Source organism: Spea bombifrons, chromosome 1, assembly GCF_027358695.1.
Source record: "Spea bombifrons isolate aSpeBom1 chromosome 1, aSpeBom1.2.pri, whole genome shotgun sequence".
Lineage (NCBI taxonomy): Eukaryota > Metazoa > Chordata > Amphibia > Anura > Pelobatidae > Spea > Spea bombifrons.
Window position 1 is genome coordinate 160,035,134 of NC_071087.1, and position 21,814 is coordinate 160,056,947.

At 39.9% G+C, this 21,814-nt stretch overlaps 1 protein-coding gene across 1 annotated transcript in view; it reads left to right on the forward strand.

Moving 5' to 3' along the window:
• LOXHD1 (lipoxygenase homology PLAT domains 1) overlaps positions 1–21,814 on the forward strand; it is a 62,642-nt gene that overhangs the window by 30,155 nt on the left and 10,673 nt on the right. Inside the window, exons 13-33 of the mRNA XM_053454668.1 lie at positions 1,287–1,537; positions 3,876–4,011; positions 4,376–4,536; positions 5,773–5,859; positions 6,006–6,141; positions 6,606–6,760; positions 9,584–9,744; positions 10,146–10,222; positions 11,416–11,612; positions 13,297–13,489; positions 13,849–14,009; positions 14,728–15,046; positions 15,140–15,291; positions 15,457–15,590; positions 15,695–15,843; positions 16,165–16,269; positions 17,173–17,301; positions 18,160–18,324; positions 18,423–18,604; positions 20,202–20,318; positions 20,965–21,127. Of these exons, the coding sequence (XP_053310643.1) occupies positions 1,287–1,537; positions 3,876–4,011; positions 4,376–4,536; positions 5,773–5,859; positions 6,006–6,141; positions 6,606–6,760; positions 9,584–9,744; positions 10,146–10,222; positions 11,416–11,612; positions 13,297–13,489; positions 13,849–14,009; positions 14,728–15,046; positions 15,140–15,291; positions 15,457–15,590; positions 15,695–15,843; positions 16,165–16,269; positions 17,173–17,301; positions 18,160–18,324; positions 18,423–18,604; positions 20,202–20,318; positions 20,965–21,127 (3,330 nt within the window). The remainder of the gene's footprint in view (positions 1–1,286; positions 1,538–3,875; positions 4,012–4,375; positions 4,537–5,772; positions 5,860–6,005; positions 6,142–6,605; positions 6,761–9,583; positions 9,745–10,145; positions 10,223–11,415; positions 11,613–13,296; positions 13,490–13,848; positions 14,010–14,727; positions 15,047–15,139; positions 15,292–15,456; positions 15,591–15,694; positions 15,844–16,164; positions 16,270–17,172; positions 17,302–18,159; positions 18,325–18,422; positions 18,605–20,201; positions 20,319–20,964; positions 21,128–21,814) is intronic.

The window sequence follows — 21,814 nt, forward strand, 5'->3', positions numbered from 1 at the left end:
TCAATTATTATATTAATATAATACATATTTTTTTCATTGGATATCTGCAGCTTCTTATATTCTCAAGATGCGAACCCCATTTTCCATCAATTTCAAATTTTTTATTGGATTGTATGAATTCATCTTATTTATTTCATTTTCCTTAAATGTTTTAACCCTTTTTCACTGTATATATTGTGCAAGGGGTCTGTCTAGAAAAAAATTGGGGGAAAAATGTTTTTTTCCCCATTTTTTTTTTCTAAAGCCACCCCCCCCAGCGTGTAATATCTTCTTTTACTATGATAAATTATATATTTTTATGACGCACCATATTACATGAAGACTTTTATGAAAGCTGTACAAATAATGGCAGTTACTTAACTCTTTCATTTGCAATTGGTGCCAACGGGCAAATCTGATTGGGCGATTGTGATCGCTTTCGGAGTCCAATCCGTGGAGGAGGATTAATGGTTTCTTCATTTTTTATTTTTTTTTTGCATTTGAGGGAACAGGGGGGGGGTAGTTGAAATGTTCTTAACATATACAGACCTCGTTGTTCTATTTGCAACAAAAAATTTAAAAGTTTCAAAAAACAAATTTAGTTTATTATTAGCTGAAGCTGTGCTTTTATTTCAAGCATTTTATATACACTCCGTTTCAGCTTCCCAGTGTAACAAAATAATTTTTTTCGAATTTTTCTGAAAATGTAAAATTTTTCGGAAAAATTTTTATATTTTCATGGCTTCAAAATTTCTGAAAATTTGACATCTCTAGGTCTGTCGCCGAATTATTAAGTCCTTGTTTAGCAGTGAAATTCTAAATTAAAGGGGATCTATTGCTTTTTTTTAATATTTTTTTTTTTATTTTTTTTTTACAAATTCTATACACTAAGGGAACCCATACAATAAAAAAACAAACATTCATCTACCTCTCTCTTATAGTTAAGTCGCTGGTTGTTGTTGATTGGTTAGACAATCTTCGTAAGGATGACTGGGGGGGGATGTGGAATTAGAAAAGAAAGGGCAGAAAATGACAGATGCTAGTTTTGCCACATTATGCCACATGTTCTCTGATGTGAAACGTCTATACAATAAGTATAAACCGTAGGTAGTTTTAACCCCTTCATGACAAAGCCCGTTCATGTACGGGCTCACAATGCATTGTCATTAATGGGTTTTAGGACAACCTGTTGTCCTTAAGGGGGTTAATAAGCCTAAGTCACTCAAAAAAATGGAAGAAGGCGAGTTTTACGGAAGATTCCAATCTCATGGTATTTAAACACCCGTGCTCCGTGCTTTCTCCATTAGGCATCGTTTATAACGTCTCCATAATGACGGGCGATATCAGAGGAGCCGGAACCAACTCCAAGGTCCATGTGATTCTTCACGGATCCAAAGGTGTAAAGAACAGCGGGAAGATCTTTCTGGAAGGAGGAGAGTTTGAGCGCGGCAGGATCGACATCTTTAACATCGAGATCGCGGCATTACTCAGTCCTCTGAGCAGAGTCACTGTCGGTCATGACGGACGAGGCGTCAGCTCGGGCTGGTACTGCGAGAAGGTCTGTGAGGGAAATGTATATTTCCCAACAATAAGTATATTAATTTATAATGTATAAATAATAATCTATTGTATTAATATTCCAGAAATAATAATAATTATTATTATTATTAAAAAATAATTAATAATAATAATTATTGGGGCTATTTAAATATTATTATTATTATTATTATTTTATTTAAATAGCCCCAACCATTATTATTATAATTATTATTATTTATTAGTATTACTTATTATTGTTATTATTATTATAATTATATTTTATTTAAATTGCCCCAACAATTATTATTACTTTTAATATTATTATTGTTATTATTATTATATTTATATCGCGCCAACAATTTACGCAGCCCTTAATACAACATTTCATGAGATTTATATATTTATTATATATTATGGCAGTATTTTTCCTTTTAAGTTGTACAGAATATATTAGTGCTTCATAAATAAATAATAGTAATAAAAATAATAAAAATAAATAATAATAATAATCTGTGTCATTTTTCCCATATGTTTGTGAAACCATGATTCCCCTTTTTCTGTATTTGATGAACCCGCATGGTTTTGTTCATGAGAAATAGGGCCTTCTTTAAAAGTCATAGAAATACTTTTTATTTTTTATTTTAGAAAAGTGTTATTGTTAAGTTTGGGGATCTCTCACACATTTTTGATGCCAGTGGTGCCCTGGTGACATCACTAAGCTCCCAATTAATGTTTTTTTTTTATTATTTATATTTATTCCCTTGATTTTCTTTTTACTTTTTAATTTTTTTTTGGAAGGGGAGATACTTTGTTTCCTTAAAAGCTGTGCGAAGACACTCGTTAAGATGTAACAGCATGTCCTGACTTTGTTGCAGCGGCAGGGGGATGTACCTGTATGTCCTAAAGTGCCTCTTGGCACAGCTTTTAAGGACGTACCGGTACGTCCTCCAGGACACGAACAGGTTAAAAAGTTTTTTTTTTAAATTATTGTTAACAGCATGGTGCTTTAAGTTATTTGCTATTGTAAAAGTACAGCTTTGCACAAGCATCTGGTGTTTAGCGCTCATTGAAATTGCTTATTATTGGTAGGCACTAGACACATTTTTTGTTTCGTTTCTGGTCCATTAGCTTTTCGAGGACGAAATTCAGAGGGATTTTAGTTTTCGGAACGTTGTCTCACTTTCACTCACTCACTCTCTCTAACCCTCTCACTCTGTCCCTACCTTCTCCGACAACCACTTCTCTATGTCTGTATTTTGCGTTCCTGGGTAAGTCACCACAAGGCGGAGCCTCGACGGGCACATCCAATGAGGAGGATTGTCCCCGTGGAGGCTCCGCCTTCTGGCTATTTACCTTACTGCCGGTGCAGAACTCAGGGGTAGAAGTTATATTTGTGCCTTAAATGCTCTTAGCTGTATGACGGTAGGAATCTTAATAGTAACGTTAAAATCCTGGTCATGCTCACCTTCTATTCTGCTTATATCGTTATCTAATTGAGATGGTGGTAGATACGTGGACCAGCTTCCCAGCAGAAGTGGTAGAGGGTAATACAGTGAGGGTATTAAACATGCATGGGACGGACATACGGCTCCTGAATCTAAGACAAGACCAACGACTGATTAAGGTTTGAGTCTTTACAGCAGGAGAAACAGGCGACTAGACGGGGGCCGATCTGCCGGAAGCTTCTATGTTTCTATTCACTCTGCCGATCATAGGTTTACCGTTCAGCCATACAGGTTGCCTTACAGTACAGAAGCCTCCTGTTTGTGCAGGGATCGCTCACCCTTGACTTAACCCCTCGCTGCGCTGCTCACTCACCCCGTAATTTGTGGATCTAATTTCCTGCGGTATGAGAGAGAAAGACGCTCCCAGGGATATGAAAAGCGAGTAAAATAGTGAAAAGAAAATTGCATCAAATGTTACCAATGATGAGAATCATCCCGAAAGCCATTATAGTCTCCCCTTTGGTAAATTATGGTACTCTGTGAAACCCATCTGTTCAGCTCTCCCAATTTGGCTCTCCCCCCGCTCGCTGCCATTAACATTTACCGTGTCAGATAAATGAATGAGAAAGGTACGGAGCTTTACATAAAAATTCCAGCCTTCGCTTAAGATGCAAGGAAGTGTTATTTTACTGAGACAATAGTAGATAAGTGGAACATCTTCCCAGCAGAAGCGGTAAAGGCTAATACAAGGAATTGGTATGCATCAAATAAAGTATTTTAGTAAATAGCCTGACTACATAAAACACAATTACACATTATAAAGCCAAAATAAGTACAACATTAGATATCAATTCCTTTTTTAAAAAAATTGTACTGTCCCTTTAAGATAAATTGGTTTGTACTTCACTACAGGTGGTAGTCTACTGCCCATTCACCGGCATCGAGCAGACGTTCCCCTGCGGGAAATGGCTCGACGAAGATGAAGGAGATGGTTTGATAGAGCGCGAGCTCTACGAAATGGTGTCCCTGCGCCAGAAGAGGCAGAAAAGTAAGCGAAGGGTTAATCATTTTAATTATTGCGTAATATTCATGAAAATATGATGGCACGCATGGCGAGGGAGATGTATCCCACTCGTCACGGCTGAACGTTAGTGTCGTCATTATTTATTGTTTTATATAGCGCCATCATATTCCGTAGTGCTGTACAACGGGATCATAATCTTACTACAGGGATTGGCAGAACAGCGTTTTTTTTCTTCATTTGGCAATATTTTGATGTTTTTAGGAACTGGAGCACAATGCAGCTCCTGTAGAGGATTGGGATGCCATGAAGTGGAATTCTTTCCTTACAATCACTTAAAAATAAATAATCTCTGGTATTCATGTCATTAAAACATGTTATAATGTTACAGAACATCCGTGGTCTCTTTGGATATGGACGAGCGACATTAAAAATGCCGGCACAGACGCCAATATCCTCCTCCAGATCTACGGAGAGAAGGGAAAATCCGATGAAATGAAACTGGACAACAACTCGGACAACTTCGAAACGGGGCAGATCGACAAGTTTATGGTACAAATATTATATGATTACATGATGCCTATATTATTACATGATACATGATTCATATATTATATGATTACCGTACATGATATGATACAAATATTATATAATTACATGATGCCGATATTATTACATGATACATATATTATATAATTACATGATATGATACATATATTATATTATTACATGATACATATATTATATAATTACATAATATGATACATATATTATATTATTACATGATACATATATTATATAATTACATGATGCCTATATTATTACATGATACATGATTCATATATTATATGATTACCGTACATGATATGATACATATATTATATTATTACATGATGCCTATATTATTACATGATACAAAGATTATATGATTACATAATACATATATTATATTATTACATGATATATTATTATGATACGTATATTATATGATTACATGATATATGTATCATGTAATCATATAATATACGTATCATAATAATATAATATCATGTAATAATATAATATAGGTATCATGTAATCATATTAATTATATATATATATAGTAATATATTATATGATTACATGATACCTATATTATGACATTATACCTATATTATATTATTATGATACGTATATTATATGATTACATGATATTATATTATTACGATAAATCTATTATAAGATTACATGATACATATATTATTAAATGGGAAAACAAATCTTCTGATTTCACGAATATTCGCCCATTCCTGTGTTCAGTTTGGGTGAATATTCGTGTGCATTCATCGTGCTCGTTTTCCCCTCATTTTTTGAGAAGGGTTTAATACGGGGTTAACGCGGTAACGGTACACAGCAGCTTTTGCGCCCAGGATTTTAAAGGTCAGTACGAGCAACTCTATTTGTCGCCGGCGGGGGCCTCCTCTGCCATCAACCAATGAAGGGCAGCTGCTCTTCATTGGTTGATGTCAGATGAGCCCCCTGCCGGCGACCAATAGAGTTGCTCGTACTGACCTTTAACTCCTGACACCGAAACTTTGCCTGTGAAGGCCACTGGTCTCCCCGCTCCAGGAGTTAAAGGTCCATACATGCGACTCTGTTGCCCTTCATTGGTTGTTGGCATTGGAGCTCCCTGCCGGCGACCAATAGAGTTGCTCACACGGACCTTTAATTCCTGATGATGAAATAGTCCGGAGTTAAAGGCATAATTTACAGAATCTTCTATATCGTGTTTTTTTTTTCCTGTTATAGATCGAACTCCCTGATTTGGGAATATTATATAAACTCAGAATTTGGCACGAGAAGAGGAATGCTTTCGCTGGTTGGCATTTAAACAAGGTAAGGAAAGATACTCATATAGGGGCAGGTAATTTAAAACTTGTAAAGTCGCTCTGTGACCCTGTGATTGTACGCAGTCCTTATAAATGAGTCCATCTTATGAAATGATGACTTAAACACCAGTTTTTTTGACTGATTGCTCGCAGGTGACGCTCCTAAAAACATTGACTAAGGAGAAATACACCTTCAAATGTGGACGTTGGTTGGATCTCAATGAAGATGACAATGAAATATTAAGGGAGCTTCCGGCGGATGGACCATTGGTGGCCGATGTCTTGCCAGGTGACACCACGGACAGGAGATATTTACTACGGCATGTCGGGCAGATATATGACCAGATCATAGCCCCGAAGGCCACTATCCATGGTTTCTGAACATCCCTTTAAAAGCAACCCCGGGTCTTCTGGTCTGAAAGTCCATTCCTGCCATGTGATTTTGGGAAAATGTTCCGTATAGGACGATGGTCCGGTGGGGCCCCTGCATGGCGTTCTTTGGAAATTATATTTTCAAAGACTTGGGTCTCCAAGACATTTCATTTTATCTTTGTAACTACATGACAAGTGAAAGCAGATATCGCCATGAATTATGCATTATGAGGTCATGACCCGGTGGGCTTGGATAATATATCGTCGGTGTTATTTTTTATATGGAAAGGTCCTGGCAGCTTCGCGATGAGATCATTTAACCTTCTACGATACGGGGGTTCCTCATCTTGCTTTGTCGTTTTTGTTGTCGTGCCTCCTCAGTGGTAAAGTATCGAGTGACGGTTCACACGGGGAAGGTGAGTGGAAGCGGGACGGACGCCAACGTGTTCATCTGCCTCTTCGGAGATCTCGGTGACACAGGAGAGCGTTTCCTCATCGACTGCAAGAACAACATGAATAAGTTTGAAAAAGGCAACGTAAGTAAAGAATTATTTTCCATTTTCCATCTAGGGGGGCTGGGGTTATATTACTGTATACAGCACTGGGGGGTTATATTACTGTATACAGCGCTGGGGGTTATATTACTGTATACAGCGCTGGGGGGGTTATATTACTGTATACAGCGCTGGGGGTTATATTACTGTATACAGCGCTGGGGGGTTATATTACTGTATACAGCGCTGGGGGGTTATATTACTGTATACAGCGCTGGGGGTTATATTACTGTATACAGCGCTGGGGGGTTATATTACTGTATACAGCGCTGGGGGTTATATTACTGTATACAGCGCTGGGGGGTTATATTACTGTATACAGCGCTGGGGGTTATATTACTGTATATAGCGCTGGGGGTTATATTACTGTATACAGCGCTGGGGGTTATATTACTGTATACAGCGCTGGGGGTTATATTACCGTATACAGCGCTGGGGGGTTATATTACTGTATACAGCGCTGGGGGGTTATATTACTGTATACAGCGCTGGGGGGTTATATTACTGTATACAGCGCTGGGGGTTATATTACTGTATACAGCGCTGGGGGTTATATTACTGTATACAGCGCTGGGGGATTATATTACTGTATACAGCGCTGGGGGTTATATTACTGTATACAGCGCTGGGGGTTATATTACTGTGTACAGCGCTGGGGGTTATATTACTGTATACAGCGCTGGGGGGTTATATTACTGTATACAGCGTTGGGGGTTATATTACTGTATACAGCGCTGGGGGTTATATTACTGTATACAGCGCTGGGGGGTTATAGTACTGTATACAGCACTGGGGGTTATATTACTGTATACAGCGCTGGGGGTTATATTACTGTATACAGCGCTGGGGGGCTATATTACTGTATATAGTGCTGGGGGTTATTACTGTATACAGTGCTGGGGGTTATATTACTGTATACAGCGCTGGGGGTTATATTACTATATACAGCGCTGGGGGGTTATATTACTGTATACAGCGCTGGGGGTTATATTACTGTATACAGCGCTGGGGGTTATATTACTATATACAGCGCTGGGGGGTTATATTACTGTATACAGCGCTGGGGGTTATATTACTGTATACAGCGCTGGGGGTTATATTACTGTATACAGTGCTGGGGGTTATATTACTGTATACAGTGCTGGGGGTTATATTACTGTATACAGCGCTGGGGGTTATATTACTGTATACAGCGCTGGGGGTTATATTACTGTATAGAGCGCTGGGGGTTATATTACTGTATACAGCGCTGGGGGGTTATATGACTGTATACAGTGCTGGGGGTTATATTACTGTATACAGCGCTGGGGTTATATTACTGTATACAGTGCTGGGGGTTATATTACTGTATACAGCGCTGGGGGTTATATTACTGTATACAGCGCTGGGGGGTTATATTACTGTATACAGCGCTGGGGGGTTATATTACTGTATACAGCACTGGGGGGGTATTTTTATACAGAGCGGGCAGTTAAACTCAAGGAAATGTTTTCTCTTCCCATTTAATGGCGTGTTGGGCTCGGAGAGATTTAATATCATTTGACAGCTAAACACTGGAAATACTTCTGAACCTCCTACACTAAGAATTGTTAAATTTTCTATTTCTTAGTGAATAATACTAAAACATTGATATCGGGCAATAGTTTATACAGCCCCTCCAGCTTTTTTTCCCCATGAAAAATACATCAATGGAAATGCAAAGAGATCGCACATCCAAGCAATAATATCCATCACAATTTATTATAATGCTGAACGGAGTGACCTCCACTTGGGAACAAATATAAAACGGGAAAACGGAGAATTTCCTACAATTATTTTACCATGACAGAGAATTCTAAGAATTACCCCGTAATCTATAAAATGGAACACAGAGAAACCGTTTAGGTCATAGTTATTATTTTTTTTTTTACGGATCCCTGGATAATAATAAATGGTAGGAATTGGCGTGAATTCCAGGAATCTGGGGTGCAAATGGCGCATTATAATGTGTAATATTTATGGAAATTGCTGTGATTAGCCAATTACACATTTACTTGTTAATTTGATACCATGGCAGTCGATAGATAATATTTACTCGAACGATCTGATGACCCGCTAGAGGATCTTGAACTTATCGCTAATGCTTTAGTGTGTCTTCTGCCGCAGAAAGGTCGTTCAGCTATTTGTAGGTTGCTGAAAGGAAACAAACAATTTTTGATGACATCATAATAACTACTAATGTAAATTAGCGGTCTGTAACAGTTCAGCTGGTTAGTTGAGCCATTCATTGGGTTCTGGAGGTCAACAATGTCCAAGGAATTCTGAAATTAGCCGAGCCGTTGGGTTGTAGAGTTCAGAAGGTTGGTGAAGTCCATGGAATTCTGGAGTTTATTGCGTCATTGAGCTCCTGTAATTAATTAGAGGTCTCTGCACTCCTGGCATTCATCAAACTAGCGGAGCCTTGGAGTTGGTCCGTTACTTCAGCTGATTGCCGGCTTGGTCCGGCGGGTCAATGGTGCGACTCTGTCAAGGAGCTCAATACTGGGGAAAGATCCCAGGTGGGGAAAGATCCAGTCCAAGCTTAACATTAAGACACAATTAGCATAAACTACTATATGTGATTTAAAGCCGAATGAAACCCATTCTAGTTGGGGTGAAAACACTGTTGCATTGTCACTTGGATGCCCATAGTTGCACCCTTCTCAGAAGAAGATGGTAAAAAGGAATGCGGACCCCCAACTGGCTACCGTGACCTAGTTTGAGGCAAAGGTACAATCTGTTTACTAATCTCTTCATCTGACCACGAGGTTCTCCATCGCCTTGCAGGCCGACGAGTTCATCATCGAAGCTGTGACTCTTAAGCAAGTGAGAAGGGTACGCATAGGACATGATGGGAAAGGAGGAGGCTGTGGCTGGTATCTCGAAAAGGTTGTGGTCCGAGAGGAAGGGAAACCAGAGACAGAGGCCGTGGAGTTTCCGTGCAACAGGTATGAGACATCTGCACTCTTCTCCAATCCATAAGGACCTCCTTTCCTAATGGATTCCTACCCAGTGTACCCCAAGTGAAAATGTCTGTAGACCACTGTACTTATCTTGGCACCTAATGAATAAGGATATACATACAATCCATGTCAATCCAGTGTCTTGTACTAGACGCCATCACCAAACCCATGGAGAAGATCCAAGGGGCTCCACATAACATGTTTTATTCATAGGATGATGCTTTATATCAACCATGCGGAGGAACTTTCCGACAATGACCAATATTCTAAACCATGGCATTCTTTTCCAGACTCATCACATTTGACATACAGTACACAGACGTAAAAGAGGGAATCTGTACATCAATCCGGCTTTCTATTCACGGGTTTTTTTTTATTTTAATCAGGTGGTTTGACCGGAATGAGGATGACGGGCACATTATTCGAGAACTGGTACCTGTCGGTGACTCCCAGATGCTGAGAAGTACGTTCCACCGTGTGGATGATTTCCACTATTAAGAACTTTAACGCTGTTAATGGGGGATTTTTTGCACATGCTGCCATTCGTAGAATGTATGACTTTCACAGACATAATATTCAATGTTATAACCAGGCCCGGACTGGGACAAAAAAATAGGCCCGGGCATTTAAGCCAGAATAGCCCATTTTTATTTAAAACATCGGGTTTTGTTTTTTTTAACTTTATTTAACATGTTAAATAAAGTTAAGCCCTGTGCGGCCGCACACCCGTAAGGCCGGCCCTGGAGGGGGCTTCCCGGCCCCTTAGAGTGGAGGACCCGGTCGCAGTTGTGGCGGGCTTAAGGGGAAGGTGCCCCTTATGCCCTGCGTTAATGAGGCCGCATAGGCCCAGTCAGTCCGGTCCTGACTGGGCCTATTTTAAGGTAGGAGCCTGGAGCTGAAGCTCCATCAGCCCCTAAGTCAATCCGGCCCTGCCGCGGCCCGGCCCACCGGGGAAATGCCCGGTGTGCCCGATGGCCAGTCCGGGCCTGGTTATAACACAATTAATTTACCTTTTGTGCTATGGTGTAGGTACATTGTTATGTAGTTACAAGTTTGATAAGGTTCAAAGAATGGCTGAAATCGATAGAGTTCTATTATCAGGTACAGAGGATTCCATACTACGGAATACGTTAAAAATGTTAAATAAAAAAAATATATATAAAAAAAAAAATATGCTGCATGCCGGCAGCTGATCTGTAGCTGGATGAGCTCGTCAGCATGCAGGAAAATGTAACTGGTACCTGGTTATGAAATACGTAGTTGGCTTTCTTAGCCCTCCTTGGCAACCACATGTCTCATACATGGTTGGCAGTCTAAGGGATAAGGTACAAAGTTTCAGAAGTGATCTAGAAAGCAATGTTATGGTCGGAATCAGCAGGAACATCCCATTGGTTGCTGTGATAAGACCACCACTTCTGTGATAAGAAGAGTTCATAGACATGGCCGCTAACCCACGGCATTGAGAGTTGAGGCTCCAAAGTCTTTGTCGCTGGTCCGGGCAGCCGGTAGTGGATGCATCCCTGAACCTAGCAGGCTTCCTGGTACAGAATGCCCTCACTGAGGCCACCGATGGTCAACCAGCGGGTCCACATCACAGAACACCCAAGAATAGTTAATTTATCATATATAATGACATCATAATAATATTTCCTGCAGGCATCAGCTACCACTTCCAGATTAAAACCGGCGATGTCAGCGGAGCCAGCTCCGATTCCCGTGTCTTCGTCAAGCTTTATGGAGAGAAAGGGGATACTAACAAGCAGTTCCTTCTGGTCTCCGATAACGATCTTGGAGATAACTTTGAGAGAGGGCGAGTGGATAACTTCACCATCAATACCATTGATATCGGGAAGGTAACATTTTCCTCTCTTAGGCCTTTTCTATTGTTCTTTTGAAAATATTCCTAGGAGCCGTAACGGGCTTAACTAGTCCTCCTGGCTCAGTCATTGCTCCAGAAGGTACCTGGGTATGTGATGCTCTTACAGTTCATTACAAAATACTTTTATTAATATTAATTTATATAATAAAAAATCTTCTTCCCTCTTTCCAACATAGAAAATAGTGTTGTAAGCACTCACAATAAACCCCTACACACACTAGGCTCTCCCTCACATTGAATTATTTAAAGGCTAGGGCTAGAACATCGGTTCCTGCCTAACCCTTGAAGGGAGCCTAGAACATGTACAGAGGCTACCACCATCCATAGTACCACCATTCTAAAGCTAGCTAGAAAATGATCCTCATTAATATAAAAATGATAGTCATTCTATCAGTTTCCGGCTTCGTCGAGGGCTCACGCTTTATAAATGGTGGTAGCCTCTGAACATGTTCTAGGCTCCCTTTCTTGATTAGGCGAGAACTCATTTAATATCAGTGGCAACTATTCTAGCCCTGGCCTTAAATAATTCAATCCAAAGGAGAGCCTACAGTGAGTAGGGATTTATTATGAGTGGTTCCAACACTTTTTTATGTTGAATAGACAAGTCCCTAAAGATGTTAATCTTGATTGTTTCCTAAGAATCGTCACCTCTGCGATCTCTTCGGCCAACACGATACAGAAAAAGCGTTCCATTAATATAATTATTTTAATAATAATAACATTTTCTGACTGTATTACCTCTTACTATAAATAATGTCACTTGTTTCCGTCCGTGCTTCTAATTGCCGGAGAAAAGTACTGTAGAAAGCGACAGGCTGATGTTAGCTGATGAATATAGGTGACACCAATAATCTCAGAGGGGCTTTAAGTATTTGTCTGTTCACGCATAAATAATTCATGTTTTATCCCACTTGGTACAGATTCTAATGTAAAAGACGTATTTGTGCATATTTTTACATAAAAATTAAATAATTCAGCAGACTTTTTATATTACCAGATTCTGCGTAGTAAGAAAATAGGTATAGCTAAATGCAAGTAATTGTAAAAATAATAATAATAATAAAAATAATAAAAAAAATAATAATAGTAAAAAAAATAATAAAATAATAATAAAAAAATAATAATAGTAAAAAAAATAATAATAAAAAAAAAATAATAATAATAGTAAAAAAAATAATAATAGTAAAAATTAATAAAATAATAATAAAAAAAAATAATAATAGTAAAAAAAAAAAATAATAATAATAATAAAAACAACTATAGAAAATACCATTATTTAAGTTTTTACATGCTTAAACCAGATACACGCTGGTCCATCTATAGTCATCTAGGAATATCTCAAAATCATGGACTGTTGATAGAACAGAACAAAATGTCCAAAACTCCCCAGTGTCTATTTTTTGGCACCGTATAGAATAAGCTGTATAGAATTATTTTTGTTACAATATAATAATTTCAGCTCTCAATTTTAGGCTATCCTGACCTGTTCAATCACACATTTTTGCCTTGCTTTGTGTATTTATTGTTCATTATCTACCCAGGAATCTGATTTTTTTTTTTTATTTAGGTTGTGCATTCCCCTTTTGTATATTTTTTTTTTTATTTTTTGTTGTGCATATATTACGAAACTCACTGCGGAATAATTTTGTATTTTTCAGATCAATAAGCTTTTGATCGGCCATGATAACGTAGGGATACGAGCCGGCTGGTTTCTGGCGAATGTGGTTGTCCAAGTTCCGGCCCATGGCAAGCAGTACATGTTCCCGTGTAACCGCTGGCTCTGCAAGGATGAATGCGATGGCAAAGTGGAGGTGGAAGTCTACGCCAGCGAGGTTAAAGACATTGAGAAGCGTGAGTATGAAGCCAACGTTTCCACTTCATTCACTTGTAGCTTCTTCTCTGAACTTATAAGTGCATGAATGAGGTAAATTGGTCTATTAGACGATGGCGGTGTTTGATAAACAAGAATGTCCAGAAAAAAGGAGAAGATATTTTGGAAATTGGGTAAGGCGCAGGGTGACCCTTTAGGGGTTCTTTATGCTGTATGACATCATAGATCTTGTGTTTTCTCGGGTTGAAATATGTTGCTATTTATTATACTCTTCGGATAGTATGTTCTTCACATGTAATTGGTTTCAGAATGCCCCGGCGACACGCATTCCATATCCGACACTTACATTCTACATTTCAACTTCTTCTGTCCTTGGCAGTGGTTAATTACGAGGTCCTCGTAACTACCGGCAACGTCCGTGGAGCCGGTACCAACGCTAACGTGTTCATGCAGCTGTACGGCGACGGCGGGAAAACCGAGGAGACCTTCTTGAGAAGCCGGTCAAATGACTTTGAAAGAGGAGCAGTTGACGTATTTAAGGTGGGCATCTTTTTTTTTTTATTTTTATTTTTTTTTTAGTATTTATTATTTTGTTTGAATATTTACTTTTTTTTAAATAGATCGTTATTTGATTAGGAGGGAAGTAGGGGGCATAAAATATAATTCTAATATTTCCTTTGATATTAAATTACTAAAATAAAAAAATCTCCTTAAAAAGAAAACTTTGCTGAATGCCATCATACTTTTTAATTTACTGAAAATATTACATTAATGTGTCAGGCGTTGGTGTTCTATTGGTCTGCAATAGTCTAGAACGTTTTACATTTGTTTTTGTTCTCTATACATTGAGTTTATGAAACTCTTTATCGACTGTGCATTTTTTTAGCTTAATTTTTTAAAAAAAAAAATATTTAAAAATTTTCATTTAATTGATAGCTGATTCTGCAACCAGAAGATAAATCTTGACTTGCTTTGAATATTAAATATAGTCAGATATTTGGTAGCCAATAGTTCATCAGCTACTGTTGTTGATCTAGAACCTTCTATAATTCCAAGAGAGAATCATTATTTGCAAAAAAAAAAATCTGGCTAAACATTACAAGCAGTAAGAGTTCCATAGAGAAAACGTTGCTCATTTCTGGCTTATTGTGTTGTTAGCTCAATGCCGGGTTCCTGGTGTTGACTACCATGGCTAGGAGCCTCTGGTCAATGTTCCTTTCCGAAGCTGTACACGTTCCTGTCACTTGTCTTGGCTCAGGTAGAGGCAGCCGACGTCGGCAAGATTCTGAAACTTAGAATCGGACACGACGGTAAAGGGTTTGGCGACGGCTGGTACCTAGAGTCGGTGGAGATCAAGAGACTCGGGGTGCAAATGGTTCCTGTGGTGGACAAGACAGAGAAGAAGAAAGGCAAAGACAAAAAGAAGAAGAAATCCAGCAGAGAAGAGGAAGAAGAGCTAAAACCCATGGAAGTGGTGGAGTCGTACAAGTTTGAGTGCAAGCGCTGGCTGGCACGCGGAGAAGGGGATGGAGAGCTGGTGGTGGAGCTTCTTCCTCAGGAAACGTCTGGCCTTGAAGGTATCTGCTTGCTTGGACCACAAATGGCTTCATCAAATTGAATGCACTGCACACGTGCTTAAAGTCGGTTTCCACTTGTCGTTTCTGCCTTAGAGAACATGTATGAGCTTCACGTGTTCACCGGCAACGTCTGGGGAGCTGGGACCGATGCCAACGTGTTTGTTACCATCTATGGTGAGATCGGTGATACCGGTGAACGCCAGCTGAAAAAGGCAAACCATCTAAACAAGTTTGAGAAAGGACAGGTACAATGTATTCACTTACCAAGGGTGATTTGGGAATGTGTTCTGTTAGATGTCATTTGTTACCAATTTTTTTGTTCAGGACATTAGGTCCAAATAACCAAATTTATGTAGACATCCCATGACATAATGTCCACCCTTGTCTCCTCTGTGCGTATCCGACTGCAGGAAGACATATTTACCGTATGTGCCGTAGATTTGGGGGAACTGAAAAAGCTGAGAATCCGGCATGATAATTCCGGGAGCAACGCCGGCTGGTTCCTCGATAGGGTCGAGATCGTGGACAAGAAGGATGACGCAAAGTAAGCATTCGCTACCTTCCCTTTCAAGTGAAATTCTCCATGAAATCCTCAGAATTGAAGGTAGAGAAGCCCACGGTTCATTCACGTGTTTGTCCGTACCGTAGGTACTTTTTCCCGTGCCAGAGGTGGCTGGCCGTCGACGAGGATGACGGTCAGATTTCCAGGCAGTTGGTGCCAGTGAATGAAGCTTTTATGAAGAAGGATGAGGACGGAGAAGAACAATCTCTTGCTACACTGGGCTTAGAGCAGAAAGGTTGGTGTCCGAGGTTTGGTGGCATTGGTTTGAAGGGACAGTATATTGTCCCATTCCAGCCCCACTGACCAATGAAGTCATATTAAAGCCCAGCGAAAGCAATTTTTTTTTATTTTATGCATTGTTTACGGTTCTTTTTTAAAAGTATCAGACTCACCGGTCCGTATTTACAAGATGCACAAAAGTAGCTCTAGGCCAATGCTTCTTGAAGGCAATCTGAGGCAATATATATTTATTTTTAAAATGTTGTTTGAAAAAATGTGGGGGTTTTTTTTTACTAGTTTTTTTGTTTTAAAGTAAATAAATGTAACTTTCTTACAGCCAAATCAACAACATACACCGTGAGAGTAAAGACTGGGGATAAGAAGAATGCTGGAACAGATGCCAATATATTCATCATTCTTTATGGAGAGAAGGATGACACTGGTTTGTACTATCGTTTATGGTGTGATAAGTTAATCACTCGGCTAAATAATTCAAGATAATCATTTTAAATAAAATTATGTTGGTGTAAATAGAGCAGGTTGTTGTTGAGATCCCTAAGTCTTTGCCAGTCATTTTTATCCCGCATACAAGATCTATGTACGAGCAATAGCATCATTGAATCTGCTGGCGTCTTATAACAATGTTATAATAATATTAACAATTGATTATTGCTAAATATCAATACTACTAATAATAATGATCTAATTAATGCTTAACAATAATAATAATATTACATTTTTCAGAGGCTACTCATTACAGGTCTGCACATTGTCCAAAAGGGGGCGCCAAAAACAAATATTTCATCTAACTTGCCAGATATTAATTTTTTGGGGCAAATTTTTCAGCTCTTGAAACGTGCACATGCCTCCAAATCCTTGAGCCCCTTTTTCCTCCCCTGATGCCCCTCTTTTCTAGGAGCTCAGAATGTTTGCTGGGTATGAGGGTATCGCAGGGTTCTACGGCCCTAAAAGCCCCGATAATGTGTATAGAAGCAGCAGGGAATAATGCATTATTGTTTTTCTAAATGTCTCACTTGGGTTATATAAACAGCTACCAGAGAGGGTGGTAGGTAAGTGGAACAGCCTCCCAGCAGAAGTGGTAGAGGGTAATACAGCGAGGGTATTAAACATGCATGGGATAGACAGACGAGACCAACGACTAGTTAAGGTTTGAGTCTTTACAGCAGGAGAAACAGGCGACTAGACGGGGGCCGAATGGTTATTCTCTGCCGGTAACAATAGGTCACAAAGCCCCCTAAAAAGTTTCAGTAAAACCCCACCCCCAACCACACCCTAACCACGCCCCCTAAATAAAGTGTCCCTCCTGGTTTTACTTTCCTTACAGGGTTTATGAATCTTAAGGCCTCCAAAACAAACAAGAATAAGTTTGAGCGAGGCCAGATCGACGTGTTCACCGTGGAGGCCGTGGACATCGGTCCGCTCGCCAAATTAAAAATTGGACACGATAACAAAGGTAAAAGATACTATGTTACCGTATTAAAGAATATATTAAAAAAAAAGGAATCCGATACATTTTTCCTCATTGATAATTCTTTCGGGAACCATCGACATGCGACGTAAAAGCAGGCACTTTGCGGTTGCTATGGGAACCAAAAAGGATGTATTTGCTTAACATTCTAGAAAGTGCAATTACTGTGTAAGTGGAACAGCATCATTAATTCTAAAGCCGTACACAGAGGTTAAGTATATATATATTGTCATGGCGACATCTGAGATCACAGTACGTGTCAAAAAAAATGCCAAATTTAAGTCCAAACTAAAATTCCAAATTGTAACTAAATATATATAAAAAATATTGATTTAATTGTGGGTTTTGGCCATGAATTTAACCCCCGTAGAGCCACAGTTTTGGGGTAAATGGATAATTCCACTTGGCTCGGGGTCGGGTCTTGCGCAATTTAATTTATTGGAACCAGGCAGACAAATAGCCGCACTTTGGGCCGAATTTCTCTATTATTCTCTTTAAAATGTTTGGGGTTGTTTAAGGTAAAGTCAGAAAGTTTTTAGCGCTGCCAGACGTTTCAGACAAGGTAGAAAAATTGATGTTAGAGCTTTTATTTTAAACAGCTGTGTTGGCTCCGAAGGCGCATTCGGATTACACCCAATTACAGAAACCTCTTAACGGGGAATTGTCATTTTTAATGCAAATAAAGAATATGTTTTCCATTGCTGCGTACCATTACAGCATCCCCCTCCCCAGCACAATTCTTCTGTCCTCCCCCCAATACCACAATAATATGTGTAGAAAAAATATATATTATAAATTAAACAATGGAAATAAATGACAATTTGTATAAATGTTCTCGTTAAGGGAGCTCGGCCGGTTGGTTCTTGGACTGGGTAGAAATCGACGCTCCTTCGCTCGGCCAACGGATGAAATTCCCTTGTGGTCGCTGGTTGGATAAGACCGAAGATGATGGCGCGATCGAGAGATACCTTTTTCCTTCTGACTTACAGACTGAGCAATATGTCCCATGTGAGTGCTGTCGGGATCAGACCCCCGGTGCGCGTGAGCGATGCTGATGGAATTCACCTATAGATTTGCTATATATTGGGTTTTTTTTCTTCGTGTAGTTGTGCCGTATGAGATCACCGTTTACACCAGTGACGTATTCGGAGCCGGGACGGACGCCGATGTTTTCATCGTCCTGTACGGCAGGGATGGAGTGTGCACTCAGCAGAAGTCCCTGTGCGTCAACAAGAGGGAGAGACGCATGTATTTTGAGAGGAACTCGGTGGACCAGTTCATCGTGGAGGTACTAACCAGAAACACTCCTGTAACCCAGACCAGCCAATTATACCGGAAGGACCCCTTCTCCTGATTTCCCGCCGTAGTAAACTTTTTTCATCTGCTTTCTACCTCTTGGGGTCTTTGTTCTTCTGTTCTATATCTCTTTTTTGCACGTCACTTTCTGACATCTTTCGCTCAACTTTTTCTAGCTGCTTTCCCTGTTATCTCCCTTTTACATCTTTCATCCTATTTCTATCGTCTATTCTGCCCCCACAAACCTATACATAACCACACACATACATAAACACACATAAACATACATATACACACATACACACTCTACTGCTCAAAAGTTTGGGGTCACGCAGCTTTTTCATGGAAAACAAGGACATTTCTGGCTGTAACATAATTACAAAATGGTTTTCTAACCATCAATTAGCCTTTTAAACATAAACTTGGATCAGCGAACACAGCGTGCCATTGGAACACAGGAGTGATGGGAGTGATAAAGGGCCATTGGAACACAGGAGTTATGGGAGTGATAAAGGGCCATTGGAACACAGGAGTGATGGGAGTGATAAAGGGCCATTGGAACACAGGAGTGATGGGAGTGATAAAGGGCCATTGGAACACAGGAGTTATGGGAGTGATAAAGGGCCATTGGAACACAGGAGTGATGGGAGTGATAAATGGCCATTGGAGCACAGGAGTGATGGGAGTGATAAAGGGCCATTGGAACACAGGAGTGATGGGAGTGATAAAGGGCCATTGGAACACAGGAGTGATGGCAGTGATAAAGGGCCTCTGTACACCTATGAAGAGATTCCATTAAAAATCAGCCATTTTCAGCTACAGTAGTAATTTACAACATTAACCCCGTCTGTACTGGATTTCTGATCCATTTCATGTAAAGAACAAATAATAAGAAATTTCTAAGTGACCCCAAACTTTTGAACAGTAGTGTGTATGTGTGTGTATATATATATATATATATATATATATATATATATATATATATATATATACACATACACTCATACATACAGTACATATACACGCACACACAGTACTTACCGCATCCTCCATTTGCCTCCTGTGCGCTCCTTGTGGCCTGCACCTCTCTCACTGAGCAACCGTTTGGATCCTGACTGTCACCCGTATTGGATATTTAGTGCGGTCGGGGTTAATACCGAGAGGGAATTTAAACGAATATGTCTGATTAAAGTTTGAGTCTTTATAGCAGGAAAAACGAGCAGACTAGATGGGGGCCGAATGGGGTCTGATCTCTCGTATTCAGAATTCTCTCGGAGGTTGGCTGCCCATTCTTGAGAAATATGATAATAAGTTACCGTGTGAATAATTCAGGCGCATGCAGACGGTTAGCTCTGACAGCCCCTGTCAAGGATCATCGTGCTTAGAATTTAATTGGTCTTCGAGTTCCATTAGATTCCTGGCAGATTACTGACAAGCACAACGTTCCGGAAACCTGCACTCGGGCATTTATACAAACCGTGTTTGGTTTCCAATGCCGTGTATTGTCACATACCTGGAACACGGGTCCAAAATACGCACGGTTCGAGCTACGCGTTATTAAATCCTTTCATATTCCCTTCATTCTCCAGCTAGAGGACATCGGAGACGTGATTGAGAAAATCCGCATCGGGCACAATGACAAAGGTCTCAACTCAGGGTGGCATTTGGACAGAGTGGAGATCAGAAGACTGCTCCCTAATGGAAAGGTGGGTTTTCTGAAACCATTATTGAATTCAGGGGAAGATGACTGGCATTCTGTGGCCGTTATCACATCTACGTGAATGAATGAACCACTAACACCATTCATTCGCAAAGACCCCAGGAGCTTCCCGCCCTAAGATCAAGTAGGGAGTATAGTGTGGGTGATGCATGTTCAGAAAGTGGTGGAATATAAAAAGACACGTGCGGGATCATAGACAGGGGCATGTTTAGCCCTACGTGGTAGGAGGCACTCTTAAGTACATCAATGATGGCGGGTAAATGGAATCCGGCCATGGATTTATCACCTGGACTGGTGAAATGTTACAATCAATTGAGTCCTGGGACTTAAAAAGATGAAAAATGTAATATATATGATATATATAATGTATATAGATAAGATAGCTGTTCTTGCTGAAATGTATCAAAGAATATGGAAACAAAGGTTCCAAAATACAACATTTGTCAGCCGGTTATCCAAAAATGTACAGAAATCTAGTTGTGTTTTAAGTAACCATTTAACCCGCGTCTATACGTCGCGCGAGCCAGATCTAGCAAATGTTTAGATCCGTTCTGTGAAATATTCTTCCAGTTAATTCTTATTTAAAGAGAAGAAGTATTAACATGTGTTTATTTGTCCGTCTTGCTGTTCAGGGATCACAGACGGTCACCTTCCCGTGCGAACGATGGCTGGCCAAATCGGAGGAGGACGGGGAAACCGTCAGGGAGCTGGTGCCGTCGGACATCTTCACCGAAAAGCTCATGAAAGACGGGACCTTGAAGCAAATTGATATGGAGGTGGAGGACCCCTTGGAAAGTAAGGGACCTTCAGATAGAAACAGAGGAACATAGAACTTGACAGCAGATAGGACCAATTCTGCCCGTCTAGTCGCCCCTTTCTCCTGCTGTAAAGACTCAGAACTTAATCAGTCGCTGGTCTCGTCTTAGATCCAGGAGCTGTATGTCTATCCCGCGCGTGTTTTATTTAAAGAAGGTATCACCAGTCACCTTGCCCTGAAAGGGGTTATTTTTGCTTAAAGGCATGAATTCTACAATTCTGCGAAACAAAGTAAGTAATAAACGTCATCCCCTGGTGACCCAGACCATTCGTGGGATCCGTAGGATGCCGGCAGCGAGTTCTATTATTCGCTTTGGCGTTTTATTTCGAAGTGACCTTAATACGTCTCATTTTTAAACAGCGTCAAGACGCTGGAGCCCGTAACTCACAACGAGTCTGGTGAAGGATTCCATACATTCTATAGTATAGTTATTATTCACCACCGCCAAAGAAATAATAATTATCCACTAATGGAAAAAAAAAACAGCTTAGCGTACCTACTGACAATATTAATATAAGATACAGGGGAAAAACAGTGGAACTTCCCCTTTAACAATTTACAAATCGTCTCTTTTTGTCTGTTTTATTAATCAGAATTTATTGGGGTCTCCGTAGAGTTTTCATCCCTGGATTCCCGTAATTTAAACATGCGCGGGATAGACATAC